A 21887-nucleotide genomic window follows, 5' to 3' on the forward strand; every position below is an offset into this window, starting at 1 on the left:
CATATTCTATGAATGTTTTTTGTCAATAAAAAAACGCCAGTAATCTGTTATTATATTAAAGGCCCAATTGTTAGTGGTTAAAAAGGCCTGTAAAATGGCAGAGACCTAAAGGCTTGTAGTTCATTTTCAATTATTAGAGTAATAGGCCTATACCAAAAAAAGCCAACCCTGTCAAAGTAAGTTTAACATTACCATACTTGCGTAACAGAAAACTCTAGTATCTAACACTAATCATTATCTCTGTTAATAAATGACACATTTTAAAACCATAAAACCACATTCTTTTTGCCAACCATGTGTTCAAAGATTGAATATAACATGACTTGAAAAGCTGCAAAAATGGCTTTTATAGCAAATTTCACTACAGTTTCTTTATTTTTTGTGCCAACCAACAAGACTATAGAGAGATTAAAAAAATAACCGAAAAGAAATAGGCCTATAAATTGAAACACCGATTTAAAAATGCAAACCATACCTATAGTTTTGTTTAAGAGATGGTATTTAAAAATCTTTTTAGCTTTTGGTCAACAAGACGAAGATACATAAGACATTTAATACAAAGCATTTTGAAATACATGTTTGGTTTTCTCTTCTGCTGACCAACCCAGCATTAATTTGATCTTCAATAAATTGCATTTGAATAACATTATATTACTATTACCACTGATAGAGAGATGCACTAATTAAACACAGCAGGACTTGTCAATTTACTTCATTTATTTCAATGCACTTTGATTAGTATACTTGTGCTCAAAGAGCTTCTATACTCCTTGTGGTTTGATCTTATGACACTATAATAAGCTGGATGGGAGAGTAATGTACTTGGACTAATGACTGCACATTCATTAAACAGTACTGCAGTGCACAAACGAGCTGGAACACAACGAGTTGGAGCAGATTCAGCAGATTAAAAAGACATCGGAAAATAAAGTGCAAAACGATGCCTGGGCTCTTCACAACCCAGAAAGAGCACCACCAAAGAAGCGTTGAACTCCAAAATCACTCCAAAATTCACCTGCCTTTAGTTGACATGAGATGCAGGATTTTCCCTCCAATTGTAAAATAAGTTAAAAAGAAAAATCAACAAAAATTAAATTTAGGGGTAAAATGTTAAATTAAACCATTTAATTAACTGTAAGAGCAAATAAATCCCATTGAAAATAACAGCGAAACACAATCTAATGCCCTCAGTTATTCAAGTTCTGCAGTCATTCGTCTTAGTGCAGGCTTTACAGACACATCGTCCTTCAGTTCAGCACTCAATACAGTAAAATGGGATGCCAAAGATAAGATAAGATAGGACTTGTTTTTTTTTTTTGTAATATCTGTTTCTGTTCATAGTTGGTCAATACACTCAGATTTACTCTCACTGATCTGTTGCAATTTAATCCAAGGAGCATGAGAGATAATGAAATCAGTCAAGCTGGAGCCTTCAGATTAATGTAATCCAGAGACTGGAGTTTGACTGACTGTAAACTTTGGAAGCTCATTTCGTCAAGATAAAAAGGTAAAATATTGCATAAGGCTGACTTTTACTTCTTTAAAAATGGTTTATATCTCACAATTCAGATTTTGCTCAAATTCTTATATTTCTTGTCTTTCTGAAGAAAATACAATTTAACTCTCTATGGCATGGTGTTGCCCTCCAGCCCAAACCCCACCCCATTTGAAAATTTTTACAAATAAAACATCACAAAAAAGTCAAATAATAAGCCGGTGACCAATCAAATTTGAGGTGGGTGTGGGTTTGACCTTTCTTCTGGGAGCAAAACAGCCATTTTGGGATCATAGCCTGCTTGCACACACAGCTAACAGAACGTAAGATAGATTGAATATTTTAACACATTTAAATTTAAATATATTTACATTAAAATATGTGTGATGTGCATGGATGTGCGAAGAAGCATATTTGATTGAGAAAAGACACTTTATGTTATTATGGTAGTTTTTCATTTGTTGCCTCGGGGCAACATTGCAGTTAGACCACTTTTGTGAAAACAATAACATCCTATGGATGGAAATGTGAAGAAATGTATAGTTATCACCATAATATATATGTTTTTCTGTACGGTGTACTATTCCTCACAGGAAATGGATATTGAAACATTTTATGGAGATAACGAACAAGATTGAGCAGTTAGGCTCATTCCTTCCAACAGCGAGCTTGAACAGTCGCATTAGCTATGTTTCAATTCAAAGATGCAAATTAAACTGGCAAAAAGTTCTGCACAGTTTATCTTTAACCCTGATTAAACCCACCTGATTAAACTAATTGAGTTCTTCAGGCTTGTTTGAAACCTACAGGTAAGTGTGTTGAAGCAGGATTGGAACTAAACTCATGCCATAGAGGGTTAGGCAAATTAAACTTGCTGAAGTGCAAGACATAAACTTGAATTTATGAACATAAAATGACTCAAAATTCCAAGAAAAGTTTATATTTTGTAACTTTGACTTTTTTTCCCTCTCAAAAATGTTGCCTTTATCCTGAAAATGTAGATTTTTTTTTTCTATCAATTGTGGGGCAAAAAGTCAAAAAGGGCAAGATATAAACCATAAAAAGCCTCATTTGTGAGCTTTTTATTTTATTTGTTATTCATAATTTCGTGGCAGAAACCAGCTTCCATAGTTAAACCAATCCTCAAAGTGCTAATTTACACAAACAAGACTAAAATGAAACCCACTGAGAATATTTAAACACATGAGAAGGGCATAGGGAAGGAAATTGTGTGCATATATATATTCATATTCTGGGACAGTTTTGTTGTTTATAATTACAAAATTAAAACTGGATCTTGCTGATGAGTAAATTAGACCAGCACAAGTTGGTGTGTGAAGGTGTGTGTTAATTTGTGTGTGTGCCTGTGTGCCTCTATGTTCTTGTTGACACACACACAAACAGGTGACTGTGATTACTGGACTTTAGTGACAGCCTCATGAATGGACTCGGCCACATAGTCGATGTTCTTGGAGGTGAGACCGCACATGTTGATGCGGCCACTCGCCATTAGATAAATGTGCTTTTCTTTTATCATGTACTCCACCTGCTTAGCTGTAAAACACAAAAGTTATGAACATGTTTTAGTGACACTCGGTGTAGTGCAAAATAAGTAAAAGTATTTGTTTTAAATACTACTCAAAGTATGAGTAAAATGTAGCCTTTCTATATGTACTCTATTTTTCCGATTACGAGTATACTTTTTAAGCATTACGTGGTGAAAATTATTCCACTTTATAGTCTGCAAATTAAAAAATTCTAAGGTCGTTTCTAAGGGTAATTATTAAATGATTTTAACTATACATTTAAAACATGAGATGTGAGAATGCATTAATATATGCACCAATAATAAGACCACGGTAAGCAGGTTGATGTGTTTACATGCGGAGCAAAATCTTTACAAAATCTAAAAAAGGGGCAAGAATCTAGCCGTGACGATATGTTATAGGAACACTCCACTTTTTTGGGGAAATAGGCTAATTTTAGAACACTCCTAGAGCTAAACATTTGAGCTTTACCATTTTTTAATCCACTCAGTCAATCTACAGCACGTTTAGCTTAGCTTAGCATAGATCATGGATTCGGATTAGACCATTAGCATCTCGCTTTTTTTTAAATTCTAGAATTTTCCTTTTAAGCATGACTCAACTGTAGTTAAATCATGTACCAAGACAAAGTTAATCTCCAGACCGATACAGCTAGGAACTCTACTCTTATTCTGACAAAATAATAAAGAAACTTTGGTGCTGTATAATGGCTCCAGCAAGGGTACTGATATTACGCACCACCTGGAAATAGTCCCCAGCTTGGTAACAAGGTAACACAACTGCGTAATATCATTGCGCCAACTACAGCCATGGTACGTGACCAAAGTTAACTGATTATTACGCCAGAATGAGAGTATAATTCGAAATGATCTTATACTTTATGAAATATTTGATCGAGATGCTAATGGTCTAATCCGATTGAACAATCTATGCTAAGCTAAGCTAAAAGTGTTCCCTCCAGATGCAGAGATTGGCTGAATAGATTAAAAAATAGTTTTAAAATATATCCTGTTTAACTCTAGGGTCCAATCACAAAAAGACTGTTCCTTTAACGTTTATGATTAATTTTGAACCCTGACTTACAAGCTATGAGTGTCCAGCAGTTGGCGCATCAAGGCTACTTTCATGATGATTTCAGAATACATTACAAAAGGTAAACAAATAAAGATTTGAAACAACGGCAACAATTAATCTTCAGTAATTTGTAAGAAAACAGCATTAGAGTGTAGGAGCAGATGTTAGAAACGCATGCATCAGCGGAGTGTGAAAGTGTCAGGAGGAGGTGCTTACGGTTGAGTCCTGTGAAGCTGAACATGCCGATCTGTTCAGTGATGTGCTCCCATGTTCCTGGAGTTCCCAGAGCCTTCAGTTTCTCCTTCAGCTGAGCTCGCATCAGCAGGACTCTGTCTGCCATAGTCTTCACATTGGCCTTCCTAGAGAAAAACATCAAGAAAACATCCAGTTCACATTTCACCCCAGTATTTGCAGGGGGGGAAACAAGCCTAATAGACCATTATATATATTTTTGACTGTATTTTGCAGTAATTTTTAGCATTATCTTCTATAAATACATAAAATCTACATAAATGTACAGTAAATATTATTATTTACAATACTTGACTATTATTTCATTATTATATTATATTGCTATTATTTATATTATTAATATTATTATTATAGTAAACTGTGTTTGATGAAAACAACTACTATAAAAAACTACAACTAATATAAAAGTATAAAATATAAGTAAATATATGCGTGTGTTTATATGTATAGTTATATAGTATATCATTTTTATATACTTTTTTTATTATAAAATATTTGCATAAACAAAAGACAGTATATAAAGTATATAAATACTTCAATAATTTGTCAAAATTCACAAAAGTCATATAAAACAAGATGCCATGTTAATTACACTAATGACAATTCTCAAAGTAGATAAATGATACAACACTGTTAATTAAAATAAATCCCAATGGCCCTAATAAATGCTGACTTTTATTTTTACCTTTTATCGTCACCAGTTGGAGGTAATGGTTTCGAGAAATTTTGATGACACTCACTCAAATGTTTATATTTGCTTTCATGCATATGTGTGTATGTATATTTCTAAGTGTATATGGTGTTCAATCAAATAAAAAACTAAAAAAAAACACTTAAAATAATACAAAAAACCCAAACTTTAATAGCACTTACCATTCAGCAAAGAGTTCCGGGGTGTTTAGTGTGATGGCGACCAGACGAGCTCCCTGTGACGGAGGGTTTGACCAGGTGATTCTCACGATCTTCTCCATCTGAGACAGCACACGATTCACATTGTCTTGATCTTTGGCTACAACAGTCAAGTTCCCCACTCTCTCATCTGCAGAGTCAGATTCCTTTTTAAAATCACATGATTCTGAACCAGGATAGAATTAAAATGTAACCTGCAAATGCTGTTGGAGCCACTTACTGTACAGACCGAAGTTCTTGGAGAAAGACTGAGCACAGAACAATTCAAAACCCTGTGAAACAAAGTAACGCACGGCCCAGGCGTCCTTCTCTAGATCTCCTGAGGCGAAGCCCTGATAGGCTGAATCAAAGAAGGCAAACAGATTCTTCCGCTGAAGAGAGAAGTGAGAAAAGAGATAATTAGTTAGATACATACACAACATATCACGGTTTGAATTTAGGCAAGGAAAATCTTAAAGGGATAGTTTAAAAAATTTACATGATTAAAATAATAATTACTTATTTGTAAATAACGTATAATTTATATATATATATATATATATATATATATATATATATATATATATATATATATATATATATATATATATATATACACAGTTGAAGTCAGAATTATTAGCCAGCCTTTCACAGTATGTCTGATAATATTTTTTTCTTCTGGAGAAAGTCTTATTTGTTTTATTTTGGCTAGAATAAAAGCAGTTCTTAATTTTTTAAACACAATTTAAGGTCAATATTATTAGCCCCTTTAAGCTATTTTTTTTTCGATAGTCTACAGAACAAACCATTGTTTTACAATAACTTGCCTAATTACCCTAACCTGCCTAGTTAACCCAATAACCTAGTTAAGCCTTTAAATGTCACTTTAAGCTGTATAGAAGTGTATTATTATTATTTACTGTCATCATGGCAAAGATAAAAGAAATCAGTTATTAGAAATGAGTTATTAAAACTATTATGTTTAGAAATATGTTTAAAAAATCTTCTCTCCGTTAAACAGAAATTGAGGGGAAAAAATAAACAGGGAGGCTAGTAATTCAGGGGGGCTAATAATTCTGACTTCAACTGTATATACATACACTTTTTACAAATATTTATTGTAGTCTTATTAAACTAACAAATATATAAATATCATTGAATATTAGGAGGTATTAGTGTACAATTCAATTTGTAAAATAATTTGTACTGTTTCCTATGTATTATGCAAGAAAACTGCAGTAACTTTGGTCAACAAACATGTAAACAAGTGGTTCTAAATTGATTATTTTTGCATTTTAAACCATTTTAATATTTTCTTTATTATTTTATTTACATTTTAACTCATACATTAAAAATTGTTCCTTAGAAATCTGTTGATGTTTTTACAAAGTCCCAACCTTTTTACCAGTAGACCCCTATTTTAATATTCACAAACAATAATCAAAAATAAACCCTAGCAAACAAGAATGGGAGAAATTGAGTAAAAACAGCACACAGTCTGAATAAAAATTATACATGACATAAATATATTCACAAATCCAATTTCTGACAGTTGGTGGAGCTTATAAAAAGGCAGAAAATGTTAGACAAAATGTGTGTAATGCTGGAAGGTATTTACCTATAAGTTGTTTGTTTGTGGAAGGTTTTACAATTAGTTGTAATTAAATACACTTTTAACGATGATTAAAATGGACAAATTAGCTGACAATAAATAGTTTCATCATCAAACTCTAATTGAAAGCCTCAAAAATCTTTGCTAAATGTCAATTTTTCTGCATGTGAACACAAACGCAAAAAATACAGTAGGCAACTGATTTCATGTACTACCTTAACTGCAGAAAACAATGACACTTCAATTCAACAGAACATCAAAAAAGACTCAGGTGTTTTCTTTCTTTAGCTTTAATTTATGAGCTATACATAAACATTTTTTTCATCGGGCCAATAACAATAACATTAAATAAAAAATCTGTATTTATCAGCCTATACCGAAGTGGTCAATAATATATCATGCATCTCTACTTTTAACCGTAATGATTGCAGTGTTTTTTTATTTCATGCACTAAACAACTGTCAGAAGACATATCCTATGAACATTCAGGATGATGATTCCAAGATTAACTAGACTCAAATTTGTGGAAAAAAAGGCTAAACTTTATTCATAAATTGACTACGAATTGACCTGAATCTTAAAGTCTTAAGATGTGTTGACAAAATTAAATGCAACTTTTGATGAAATAAACTTGACTGTAAAAGCAATGCCATGAATGACCCTGTGTGACTCTTTAACAACTTTATAACATATTTAAGTGATTATGCAATAGTTAACTTAGTATTTATAAAACTACAGAGAGAATAAATTTAGACAACAGTAGGTTGTAATGGTAGGCTGTGTTTAAATGCTCTATTACACACAATTAGGGTGCATTTTTGTACTGCTTCAATATTTCTAAACCTGGCATGTCGGTCAGATGATGTGGAGGTGTAGTGATGCTCTCACCTTCATGACCTCTGCGATCTGCTTCCACTGGTCCTGGGTGGGGTCTGTGCCGGTGGGGTTGTGCGCGCAGGCATGCAGAACGAAGATGGAGTGATCTGGTGCACTCTGATGCCAAAGACATGACAGTTAGATTGTATATACAGAGTATATCATGTACTCCATACATTTTAAGACCTTATAACCACTTTTCAAGCGGAAACACTGGCGAGATTTTAACTTACAGGATATGTACTAAATATTAATTCAATAAACTAATCCAAAACTAAAACATTATTCATATACTGAATAAAAATCTATTAAATCTAGCTAATCCAGCAGGTTGGCGCCTAAAGAACTGCAGAAATAACGGTGTTGCCTTGGTTGGTTACTTGAGTAAACAAAGCAGCAGGATGTCAATTCTAGCAGAACTACACAGCATCCTGATATTCGCAGATTTAATTCAGGCGAACTTTTGCATACAACCATACATTGCATAATCAAACATGATATAAATTAAATACCTTGCAAAACAGCATTTAAGACTTTTTAATACTTATTAAAGGCCTTGAATTTCTCTACATTAATTCATCAACTTTTAATACTTTAAGACCCCACGGACACCCTGATAGAGCAAATGTTAATTTAATGATCATCATTAACAGTGTTTCCCTGTTAGTGTACTGTAATTTCATTTTACAACGGCACTTGTGTGGTTAATTATAAAAGAGGCTTCTTTCTGGGCACATATTAAAATTAGATTTTAGATTACTTTTGATCAATAACTGATAAATAAGTAACTATATAACACTTTGTTAAAGACAACCGGAATTTAAATCACTACTCACCTCCATGTCACCCAGAAAACCAGCCAGATCGAGTCCACGCTTCACTGGGTCCCAGTATTTGTATGGACGGATGTCCTCAAATCCAGCATTAGAGAAAACAGCATTGTGGTTCTCTACAACCAAAGATGCAAGATGATTAACATTTTAAGACATTGAAACAACAATGAACACGGTAATTTACTCAAACAAGTTAAAGGTGCAGTAGGTGATGCTTTCAGAAACTTTTTTTGTTGTGCTGGTTGAAAGTGTCTTCACATTCCAATAGTACTGATTAAAGTAAATGATCTAAATGTATTGATATGTATTTTTATATTCTGGGTAAGGCGTAAGACTAAAAAGTGTTCATCCAATTATAATTTGTCTGGCCTTCTGATAAGTAGCCCAAACTGGCTGTCAGCAAATGTAGGTTTGTATAACTGTGCACCAGTTCACGCAGATCCGCCTTTTGCGCATTCGCGCGCGCGTCGCAGTCACTTGGACATGAGTGAGCGGTAACAACAAATGCTGAATCAATAATGGAGTTACTTTTACATGCTGGAGGATGAATGACAACATGGCTGAAGTATTTTTTTAGACAGGTAATGTTATGTTTTAAAACTCTTTTAGCATCACGCTATGTAGATTTTGTTGTGTTATGAATGGGTTATATGGTGGAAGTGTTGTTGAGCCACTGAAATCTCCTGGCGAAAGATTGATCTGACTATTTTCAGTTTAATAAGGGACCTTTTACAACATCCATAATGTAGATTATATTTAAGGTGGAGTTCGTTTTATACTTACATTGGTTCATTTTTGAACAAGGACAACCTGCTCCCTATATTGTTTACCATGCTACTTGAATATTCGGTCTGAAATAGCATATAAGTATGGCTTAGTAATAAGTGTAATAAGTTCCTGCACCCCACCGGCCAACCACTAAGCAAATAGTACTCGCATAGTATGCAAGACTTGCATGCATGAAACATTGCCCATTATGACAAATTTTGCTTGCTACACAACTGAAAATGTGCTAGATATAATAGTTTTTCATTCAGAATTGTGGTATTATAACTAGTATAAAGTTTTTTAACTGGTGAATGACATGATCTTATTGGTCTCTGTCATCTTTAATATGCGCGTTCACATGATTTTAAGAGGCGTGGCTTTTGACGGCAGGGGAGGGATTGTGTTTCAAACATATTATGCTAACCGGTTAGCATTTAGGCAGATCACCTACTGCACCTTTAATTAGATAACCAAACGTCAGCATGAAAATAGTTTTACTTGATAGGATAAACAATACTCTTAAAGTCCAAGTTTATTTATAAAGCACTTGTTTAACATGACAATTTTTATTAAAGTGCTGTACATAATGTTTTTAAAAAGCAGCTCTCAAAAGTCAAACTATAAAAATACATTTCAGCCTTGATTTAAAAACAGCAAGTTAAAATGGCCAAATAAATATCCGTATTACTGTACTGCTGTCATACAGATTTTCTATGTGTGACTTGGTCTTCTGCTCACCCCATGTTGGTGCAGACACATAAACTGGAGTTTTTGTGTTGTCAGTTCCATTGTACCAGCGGCGAAGAAATTCAGCTCCGATCTTTAGAGCACCGGTACCTCCTAAACACTGCACAGCTCCTACCTGAAAAAACAACCAAAAATGTCACATAAAAACAAAAAACACTAGTTCAAACTAGAAAATAAATGTGCATATAAACCTATAATTAATTTGGGTAATTACTAGGCCTACACGCAATCTGCACGCGCAGAATTTCACAGATTTACGCAGATTTTTAGCCCATCATTAATTCTGTTTATTTACTTGAGTAAATGTGTGTAAATCTATATTAATTCCGTTTTTTTTTTTATTAATTACAGTAATATTATTGACTAATATGAAAATGTTCATCTGATTTATGAACAATGCAGTTTGTACAGTAATGTTTTCTGTCTTTTAGTAGATATATTATATGAGACTTGCTTTGTTTACCAAATAAAGTGGATCTAATTGGACTTGCATTTTGAACATTAAATAAAAGTTAAAAAGATATCATTTTTTATTTCATATATTAAGGTTTTAGTTATGATACTCCCAAAATAATTCAGAAGAAATCCGCAGATTTTTATCAAAATTCTCCGCAGAAATAGCAAAAAACGTCGGCAGATTCCATCTGGCCTTAGTAATTATCAACAAAAATGTGACCCTGAACCATAAAATCAGTCTTAAGTTGCAAGGGTATATCTTTGACAAAAAAAAAAAAAACTTTTATGGGTTAAAATGATCAATTTTTCGTTTATGCCAGTACTTTTATATAAGGATCATGTTCCACGAAAATATTTAGTACATTTCCAACTATACATTTAAGTATTAACTGTATATGTAAAAGTAGATATTTATTTTTGCAAAGGCCATAAAAGTAAATACCAAAACTCAATTTTTAATTAGTAATGCGCATTACTAATCACTTGATTTGGACAACTTTAAATGTGATTTTCTCTGTATTTAGATTATTTTTGTACCTTTAGATTCCAAATTTTCAAATAGTTGTTTCTCTGCCAAACATGGGCCAATTCTAACAAACATACATAAGAGGAGAGCTTATTCATTCTGCCTTTAGATAATGTAGATATCAATTTTTAATGAACGTCCATTAATTAAATAACTTATAAACTTAATTTATGAAGTAGTTTGTGTTCCAGAGTCACAGATATATCTTATCCGCCTTGGTTTAAGTAGTTAAGAGCTGTGTCTCATTTCAGAGGCCGCATCCTCCGAAGGACGCAGACTTCAAAGGTGAGTCCTTCGAAGTCCACACAGGCTGAACCGAGCGTTTGAAATTGATGATCTAGCCCACAGAGGACAGATCTCGTCACCTAGCAACTGTAACAGCTGCTATTAATAAGCGGTAATAAAATTTGTAATGATTTTTTTCAAAGTGATTTTAAAACTTATTTTAAGTGATCTGAAGGCAAAACAAGGTTTACAGAAGCTGGAAATATATTTCCTTTGATCCATACATGTACACATAAATATGTAAACTGTCTATAAAATCACTCTTGACTAAGACAGGTCATACTGTTTTTGTTTTTTTAACATGTGTTTAGATATCCAAGTAAAATAAACTTAATTCATACATTTAAACCAGAGTTTTCTTATAAAACGTCCTGCCATTATCAACGCGCAATGAATCTTGGGACGTTTGAGGCCACGAAGGATCCACTGGTTGTGTCCTTCATTACCTGGGAAACGAAGAATGCATTTGGTGACTACGTTTGAAGGAGCCCTTTTGAAATGAGACAGCCTTCGTCGCGCAGCGATGACGCAGCGCACTTCGAATGCATCCTTCAGAGGATGCAGGCTCTGAAATGAGACATAGCTAAAGAATTAAGATAGGAAATAAGGAAGGAAGGAAGGAAGGTAGGTAGGTAGGTAGGCAGGCAGGCAGGCAGGTAGGTAGATAGATAGATAGAATAGAATAGAATAGAATAGAATAGAATAGAATAGAATAGAATAGAATAGAATAGAATGATATTTTTCATATTGCTATATTTTATTAAGGCTGCATTTATTTGATTAAAAATACAGTAAAATCAGTGATAATACAATAAGATTTTTCTGATTTTCTATTTGAATACATCTTACAATGTAATTTATGCCTGTGGCTCAAAACTGAATTTTCAGCATCATCTCTCACTCTCAATGATCCTTCAGGAATCAATCTAACATAATGATTTGCTGCACAAGAGGCATCCTTTTTTATCAATGACTTATATTTTTAAGGAAACCACAATCTATTTTTTTTTTCAGATGAATAGAAATATGAATAGAGCATCATTTATTTTAAATTGTGGTGTTTATATTATTAATCTATTTACTGTTCAATTTGATAGATTCATTCAAAATTACTTATTCTTAAGATTACTTAAGACTGTATTTCCGGAGACTTTCATAATTTGAAGGCTTAATTGAAGGAATATTTAAATACTTGAAACATGAAATGTAAAAGATCAAACACCTGCATCCTACAACAGAAAAAAAATCAATTACAAAATTATGTTTGTGAAATAAGCGTGATCTTTTCTGACCCGGTTCTCCCTGATAGCAGGACTGTCTTCACCCAGAGCGATCTTAGATGCGCTGGAACGAAACTCTGGCAGGCCTAGGATGGGCAGGTACTCGTGGTTCAAACTGTGGTCATCAGCGATCATCTTCTCCACTTTCCTCACCACAGGGAGAACCCAGGGCTGACATTCATCTGTCCTGTAGGCTGAAGAGAGGAACACCATGATCATTCAAAACAGAGGCTAAATTCTGATCTACACACACACTCTCAGCCAAAATTTTGGATCAAACTGTTTCTTTTTTGGAAGAAATTAATACTTTTATTCAGCAAGGATGAAGTATGTGAAAGTAAAGACTTTGAATGAATGTTGCTTTCCCACCTTTCAGATCAAGAATTCTGAGAAAATGTTTTCATGTTTAGACAACAATATTAAAAGTGCTGTGAAGTGCTTTAAAGTTAGCATTTTTATTCAATGTTTGATGGAAACATGAAGAGAGAGTGAGATATATAGTAGCTCCTTCCCCTTATTAAAAACAGCCAATAGCATGTTGTTTAATAACAGCTCAGCCAGTGAGAGTGGTTGAGCTCAAGAGCATCAAAAGCAAAGCAAATGAGAAGAGTCTTGAAGGAGGCGGGGCATGTCAGATTGTAGAGAGCATTTGATTGGTCAAGATTTGATGAGAAACTCTAAAGTATGAGGTGACGTCAAAAAAAAAGTATCAATTTAAGGGGGACAAACTGCAAGCTTTGGATCTTTATGTCAGCTTTATACCTTCTGAACTTGAATTTTGTCACTGTTTTGGAGCACACTAGATTATCTACTTGATATCTTTAAATTTTACTTTTACTAACATCTAAAAAAGCATTTTTTTATTTCATAGGACCTTTAAACTATTTTAAATCTCCACCTCCATGCATTACAGCCCCCTAAACTTGATCAAATACAGAGTAACGCTGCCCTAGTCTTTTATGACTACAGCGTGCCAGAAGATTCTCAATAAAGAATCCTACTTGAAGATACCCCAGAGTCTCCTGCTCTTTTCTTCTGAGTTTACAACAAGGGGTTTAATAATATTAACCTTAGCAACTTTCATTCATTAAATTTTTTTTAATTATCCCAACCAATACTATTCCTTTTTCCAGAAAAAGAAATATAATAAGAAACACTGTGATAAATATCCATGCTCTATTAAGCTTAACTTGGTACTTATTTTCACAACCAAGAGGGCTAATAACTTTGTCTTCAACAACTGTATATTACACTACAAATTTTGGTGAATTCCTGTCTATTCAGTATCAGTCATACGCAATTGTACCTATTTTATCAGTGCAGTCTATGATCAAGATTTATCTGTGAACTTTCAACCAAGAGCAAAATGTGCTTTTTCGACAATAACGTGTACTTCTGTTCTGATGTCCTGCTGCAACTTTTCTTTTAAGATCCAACACAAATGCAGAACAAAACATCTGTTCTGTTTATTAACTGGTCAATATCTGAATTACATGAACACAGCAATAATTTTATAAAGTCGAATATACAGTTGAAGTTAAATTTCTAAACACCATAGTTTTAATAACTCATCTCTAATAACTGATTTATTTTATCTTTGCCATGATGACAGTAAATAATATTTTACTAGATATTTTTACTAGATACTAGTATTCAGCTTAAAGTGACATTTAAAGGCTTAATTAGGTTAATTAGGCAAGTTAGAGTAATTAGGCAAATCATTGTATAATGATGGTTTGTTCTGTACACAATCAGAAAAAAATATTGCTTAAAGCTAATAATATTGACTTTAAAAAGTAAAAAAAGTTATTCAAGCCGAAATAAAACATATAAGACTTTTTCCACAAGAATAAAATATTATCGGAAATACTATGTAAAATTTCTTGCTCTGTTAAACATCATTTGGGAAATATTTGTAAAAGAAATTCACAGGAGGGCTAATAATTCTGACATCAACTGTATGTCTGAATATAGACTTATTATGTCGGTTCACATTGTCTTGTTGCAATTCATTTTTAAAGTATTTATCATATTATATACAAGGGCTACACAATATATCACAAAATTATCATTATTATGATTACGTTTATGTCAAATTATGTTTATTTTTATGCATTGGTTGTTTATCTAATTTTGACCAATCAGATGGGGCCTTACTATCTTTATTGCCACCAAGTAGTTGCTGTTCTGCTATTGGCTGGAGTGGCCCAATGGTGAACCCAGAGCTGAAAATAAATATTTATGGCGGGAGTCAAAAGAAGGGAAAATGACAACAGCCAGAGTCAGAATATCTGCTGAGGTTCACTCAGTGTTTTAAAGACTAAATATTTGCTTTTTTTAGTCTGAGTAGGATTAATGATCTGAAATATATCTTTTACCTGTTTATTTTGATAAAACTAAATAAATTCATTCATTAAATTTCCTTCAGTTTAGTCCCTTTATTCATCAGGGGTCGCCACAGCGGAATGAACCACCAACTTGTCCAGCTTATGTTTTACACAGCCCTTCCAGCTGCACCCAGTACTGGGAAACATCCATACACACTTACACTCTCACATTCACACACAAACACTACAGCCAATTTAGTTCAGTATTCAGTTCACTTAAAGCGCATGTCCTTGGACTGTGGGGGAAACTGGAGCACCCGGAGGAAACCCACGCAAACACAGGGAGAACTTGCAAACTGAATATTCTTAATAACGCACTAAAAGTTTAAATAATAGACAGTTATTCACAACATTTTGAATCTTGCCAATCAATCAATATATCAATATGGCATGTTTATTTTTATGATACGTTGAAGACTGAAATTAAAAATAAGTGATAATATCTTATTAAATTGATAAATTTACTGTGCAACACAGACCATATTAAGTGTAACTCATTAAAATTTACTATCATCTTTAATATTCAAAACAATATTATTAACGTTAAGTCCAACCTTTCAAGTTTTAGGTTTAGTTTCTCCACATGCTAACATAATGTTTTTTTCTCGTTGTGCATGTCTTTAGTAAGCACATAAAAATCAGTGTGTTTTTCTGGGTTGCTCAAGAGAGATAATCATTTCAGCATTGACACTGAGGAAAGACCACAGACTGGAGGGAGGTGGTCATAAAAAAAAACGCACAAACAATCATGACTCAGGGCTTTTCAAAGAGGTGACTTTCATCTTTCGCTCAGGAGTCACGTTCGGTGTCTGCTGGGTGTCAGGAAAAGCAGAAGATAAAGATAATCCTGCCAGAATCCTCCGAGGTCAAGCTCTCTAACCAGGATCAGGAATAACCACACAGCAGATGACAGTCAACCGCTGCTTCTGCACAATAATACTGTTGACAGAACACAATCTATTCATCCACAGCTAACAGCACTTCACGTGTGAATGGCTGACCAATGGCAGGATAACTTTTATTATACACCTTTGAGATATATAATCAGCAAATATGTTATTTTTTAATCTATCCACAGCTGATTCGTGTTGAGAGAGCAGGATCAGGATCTCCTAGATATATTTAGAAGCCCTGGATGCCATTGGAGCTAAATGACATGACTTTAATGTCAGTGAGTGTGATATAATGTATTATTAGGATGTTGTGTGGTTTATGCAGTGAACAAAAAGTTTAGTTTGAGAACACTAAACTCTTTTACCTGGACGAAAAATATATACACATTTAATTATAATAAAAGAGATTTTAAATTGTATAATACATGTGTAAACATTTTTTCACATAAAGTATTAGTAGCCATAATATTACTATTATCATTATTGTTTCCAGTAGATTAAGTGTGACTAAACAGAAAATATAAAGTTTAAATAAATAGTAAAACATAAAATAAACAAAATAACACACACACTAATTGTTGTATTTAACTTTTTAACAGATAAATAACTTATATTACATCTAAATGAACAAATAATGGTTTAAAATACAAAGAAATTGAACTGAAATTATTTTAAAGCATTTTAAAGAGTGTATATGTGTGCTTGTAATGCTCAGAGCAAATCTTTTATATATATATTTTATGTATTAAGCTATTAAGATAAAAACCTGCACACATCAAGATTGTTAACTAATTGAGTGTCCAAATGTTTGACCGATAGTATACATATATATATATATATATATATATATATATATATATATATATATATATATATATATATATATATATATATATATATATATATATATATATATATATATATATATATATATATAATTTTAGCATTGATACCGTAATGTGCACATCTGAAATAGTCACATTGCAAATGTTGAGTCTGAATTATAGTTGACCACCAGGAGCCACAAAATTGTATGTAATTACTGTATTTATAAGCTATATATGATTATTGCAAAAATGATTTCAAGTTTTCTTACTAAGAATTTTTTGTCTTGTTTTTAGTCCACATTTCAAAGCGAGGACAAGATTAGTTTACTTACCCCACTGGCAGATCATTTTGGTATTATCATTACCATGATAATCGCCATATTGAAATGGTCTACACTGTTACATATGCATAACTCTGGCTTGCACTCCTCGCCATTTGCCCTTAAGTGCAATTGTATTGTTTACACATTTTTATTTTTTTTACATATATTTTTAGATCACATTTTATGTATAATGGTATTTAATGTAATGTCTTTTTAAAGTTCGACTTTTTGTTTTAATTTTATATGTTAGGGACCTAAATGAGAGGTGTGGATGTTTCCCAGTCATGGGTTGCAGCTGGAAGGGCATCCGCTGCATAAAACATATGCTGAATAAGTTGGCGGTTCATTCCGCTATAGCGACCCAGATTAATAAAGGGAGTACGCCAAAAAAAATTAATGAATGAATGTTAGGCACCTAGGGTCTGAGAGTAACAAAATTTTGTATGTCCTGTACATATGGTTGAATTGACAATAAAGCTGACCTTGACTTAAAAGTAAGAAAAGCATTTTTTGCATTGTGATTATTCAATTTCTGTACCTGAATACTGTTAGGCTCCTTAAATTATGCTGTGTAACTATCTTGTGAAACTGTATTCATTTTGCAATATTTATTGCACAAAAATAAAATATTGCGATGTCAGATATTACCAATATTATGCAGCCCTTATATATTTATATATATATATATATATATATATATATATATATATATATATATATATATAATTTAATGTAAAATTATAATGTAAATTCAGAACGCAATTAGAGCTGTAAAGCTTAACTTTTCGATCTTAGGTGAAAAATCTAATCTGTTGGAGATGTCCAATAGACAAATAGGTACCAAAAAAGTCCACAGAGGGGGGGTGACCGCCAGAATGAGGAAGTCCCAGAGTAAAGTGAGAAAATATAATACACCAGTGTTTTGGAATATGGAAAAACTGTCTTTACGCTGTTTTCATCTGTTTTTATATTATTTATTTTTATTTATACTCTCTTTATAGTCTCTTTTATTCCTGTTTATGTAAAGCACTTTGAATTGCCACTGTGTATGAAATATGCTATATAAATAAACTTGCCTTGACATACTGTACACATTGTCTACAGTTATATATTTACATGCAGTTAATCAGAGACAGTTAAAAGTCAGATCATTGTGCATGAAGAATCTCATGTTACTGATGCTGCTATTGGATTCCAGAAAACAGCTGATCTGAGATCACGTGCTTGGCCTCCAGTATCATAATTTAAAAACACATGGGGCTTATTTAAACGCAGTTCATTCTAAATGAGCAGAACAGAACCTGATAAGCAGGTCTTGTTTTATTGAAAAGGCCTATTGTTGTCACAGTAGGAGGTTAACAGTATGTACTAAGCCAAAGCATGCATTATAACTGACAGTGTGGTATTTATTTATGTATATCCAGATATGCAAATAAGTGTGTGTGTTACTAGCGCATCTCTCACCTCCGACTCCCAGATTCACCTTCTTCTGATCCTGATCCTCACGGAAATCTGCTGTCAGTTTAAACACTGCGACAGGAGCAGCCTGCGGGACTTCACCAAATATCGACATTTTGCTGGTTTAATATGTCTGTAAATGAAGAGAAGAGGAGGGAGAGTGGTTACCGCTGAATTGAAGTGCGGTGTGATGAACACTGACTGACTTTAACCTTCAAATGTGAGATTTGGGCAATGGAGGACAGGCGTGTCTAGGCTTACCAATAGAAAACCAAAGTGGATGGTGGGCTCGCGGATTGTCCAATCGTATTGCAGTACAAGAAGGTCAAGCGGCTACGTCATCAAAGAACGCGCTAGGGGGACCAATGAGAGCGCGCGTGAATAAGACTGACGTCACTTTCAGCCAATAACACTGCAAGTGAGGGCGGGATGCGTTTGCTTCAATGAGCTGCGTTGTTTTCATTCACACCCACGGTTATACGAGTTCCACATCCAGTTATCAGCATCATTATTTTGAAATTGTGCAATTTATGAGCGTTATCTGCTTTTATGAAAACAAGTTTCATAATATTCTGCTTAGTACAATGTAACAGTAGTGCTATGTAGACTTCCACCTCAGATAAGGATTACTATCTATATCAAATTAAGACTTCCCACATGTAACTTATTAATACATTGAATGGCAATTTTTGTGCATTAATTAACGTTTCCCGCTTGTTTTCAGTAGTTATTGTTACTAAATGTATTTACTAACATTAATCATGAACAACGGGGATAGGCAGAAATACATTGAAATGTATTTTAAAATAAAATGCCAAATACATCAATTTTAAGTGTCTCAAAAATAAACTACATAATACAGCAGCCACAACATGCATCAAACTAAAATACTGTATTTTTATATTTTGAAAATACTAGTATTAACCTGACCATTAGTCTGTTACTTTCTTTAAGCATAATTTATATTTTACAGTATTTTGAAACTACAAAAATACAAAGTATTTTGATACAAAATATGAGGCCATTTTCATCAATTCTAAATACATCTACTGCCCATCCCTGGCTACTACACAGCATTATTATAGCAACATTTAATATAGCATTACTAAAAATCTAAATGCTTGTCAACATTAGTTAATGCACTGTAATAAGACCTTCAAACGAACAATTTTATTTTCATTTACTGTAACAAATTTTACAGTATTTTCATACTGTAACAATTGTTTTGTTCATCGTTTTTTCATGTTACACTGAATGGCAATTTGTGTCACGCTTTGTCATCAGTTAATGTTACTTAATACATTTACTAACATTAACTAATTATGAACAATAGCTACTACAGCATTCAATAATCATAATTCAACCTTTATTATTGCATTATTAAAAATCTAAATGCTTGTCAACATTATTAATACCTGTGTGTTAATAAGACCTACCAACGAACAACTTTATTTTTATTAACTAACGTTAGCAAAGATTAATAAATACTGTAATAATTTTATTGTTCATTGTTTGTTTATCTTTACTAATACAACCTCGTTGAAAAGTGTGACCGATTAAAGTAGAAATCATGGTAGAAATAAATAAATTGAATGAATAATAATACTAATAATAAAGCAAGACTAATGATGGAGAGAAAAAATACATTATTTCAAACAGTTCCGAAAATAAAAAGACTTTAATTTTGGAGAAGAAATAAAAGTCATTTCATGTGTCAGACCACAAGATGGCGCTCGAAGCCTTTGTTATTGTTTCCTAAGAAAACGCTGTGAGCTGTTTTATGGAGTGTAATGGAATCATAACTCAATTCCCAAGCGAGAAAGAGAAACATGAGCTGCAATGTTAGTGATATTTATATTATGAACGACTACGTCCAGACAACATATAACCTCTTGTTGGTCACACTACACTGTAAAAAATGCATGGGTTCCACACAATTTCCAACACAAATCGAGTTGAAGCCTATTTATTTCCATAATCATAATAGAAAATATAATCATGAATTAAAATTGACCATAAATTATATAAAGTTATAGATATATCTTAAAGTTTAGGGTATATCTTAGGTATGTTTTGTTTGTGTGCTTCAAAAAGGCAACGTCACAGTTGTCGATACTGCTGGAAAGCTGCAGGCAAAGTTTATCCTTAGCTATAATGTAAATTTTTGTCAGCTCAAGGGATCAAGCTTTTGTTTTTCCTGACCTGCTGATAGTGAAAGATATCAACCTGAGAGAGATATGAAGCTGCCATTCGCCTCTTAGAGAGAGAGAGAGAGAGAGAGAGAGAGTGGCAGCACCATCAGATAACTTATCAAGCCTGACCTGTATTTCAAGTACTGTGATTGCTTCACTTTAGAAAGTGAACAAATTATTTAAATACCATGCAAAATCTCAAATTCTGCAGATTTACAAAGTAATTTACGGAAATATGAAAAGTGGAATTGATATGCTGCTCAACACTTAAAGGCACAAAATTATGTCACCATAATACGTGTCACAAATCTGTTTTGAGTTTCTTTATTCAGATTTTTTAAAGAATTTTGGAAAACGGTGGCCATTGACTTTCCATATTTGTTTTCCTACTATGGATGTAAATGGTTACCAGTTTCTAATATTTTTTAACAGAAAAAAACGAACTAATAAAAGTTTGGAACCACTTAAGGGTGAGTGAGTACATTTTCATTTTTGGGTGAACTATCCCTTTAAACAGCGAGCTTCTGAAGAAAGGACATTGTGTTTCTTCCTACATGTGTTTATTCCTACATTCCATTCAATTCCTTTATGTTGTTCCAACACAAAATAATTTAAGTTAACTTAATCAGTTTTTTTATTTAAATTTAAGTAGATTGAATTAAACAATTAAGTTGTCACAAACAATTTAAGAATTGTGTTGTTTCAACTCATTTTCAATATTAGCAGGTTTGGCTTGCTGTCCCGGGAGAGAACCCTGAGCTCGAAGACCCTGAGCCTGGTCAATAAGTAGATAAGGGGGGTCCGAGATCAGGTAGGTCTGGCGATCTCTCCTGGTAAAAAGAGGAGATGGGGTGGAAGGGGGAATTCTTTCAAAACGAAGATAAGGCAGTAGGGCGAAATGGGTCTTTTTATAGGCTTGGATAAATCTGACTGGATTATTGCTGATTACATATAAAAGACAAATCACAATCAATCATATCATGTGCTCTTGTTGAAACTAGTTTGTAAAACTTCACCTAAATAAGTAATTTAAACAAGCAGCAAAGGCAGTTTTTTGAGTGTATAGGTGAACATTAACTTTTTCATAGTGTAAAAAAAGAAAAATAATGTAATGAAAAGGTTTGAATTTTAAATGTTCTTCATGTAATCATTATGCGAATAAAAAGTG

General features: G+C 33.0%; 1 protein-coding gene across 1 annotated transcript; it reads right to left on the bottom strand.

The window, feature by feature from the left end:
- Positions 1-699: 699 nt before the first annotated feature.
- On the bottom strand, positions 700-18770 carry got1 (glutamic-oxaloacetic transaminase 1, soluble). Its single transcript, XM_056470549.1, has 9 exons — positions 18534-18770; positions 12652-12833; positions 10084-10207; positions 8581-8693; positions 7757-7861; positions 5498-5648; positions 5242-5407; positions 4333-4475; positions 700-3049 (listed from the first exon to the last, which is right to left on the bottom strand). The coding sequence occupies exons 1-9, from the start codon at positions 18640-18642 to the stop codon at positions 2910-2912; spliced, it is 1233 nt and encodes a 410-aa protein (XP_056326524.1). The 5' UTR covers positions 18643-18770; the 3' UTR covers positions 700-2909.
- Between the last annotated feature and the right edge of the window lie 3117 nt (positions 18771-21887).

Source organism: Danio aesculapii, chromosome 13, assembly GCF_903798145.1.
Source record: "Danio aesculapii chromosome 13, fDanAes4.1, whole genome shotgun sequence".
In the NCBI taxonomy this organism is placed as follows: domain Eukaryota; kingdom Metazoa; phylum Chordata; class Actinopteri; order Cypriniformes; family Danionidae; genus Danio; species Danio aesculapii.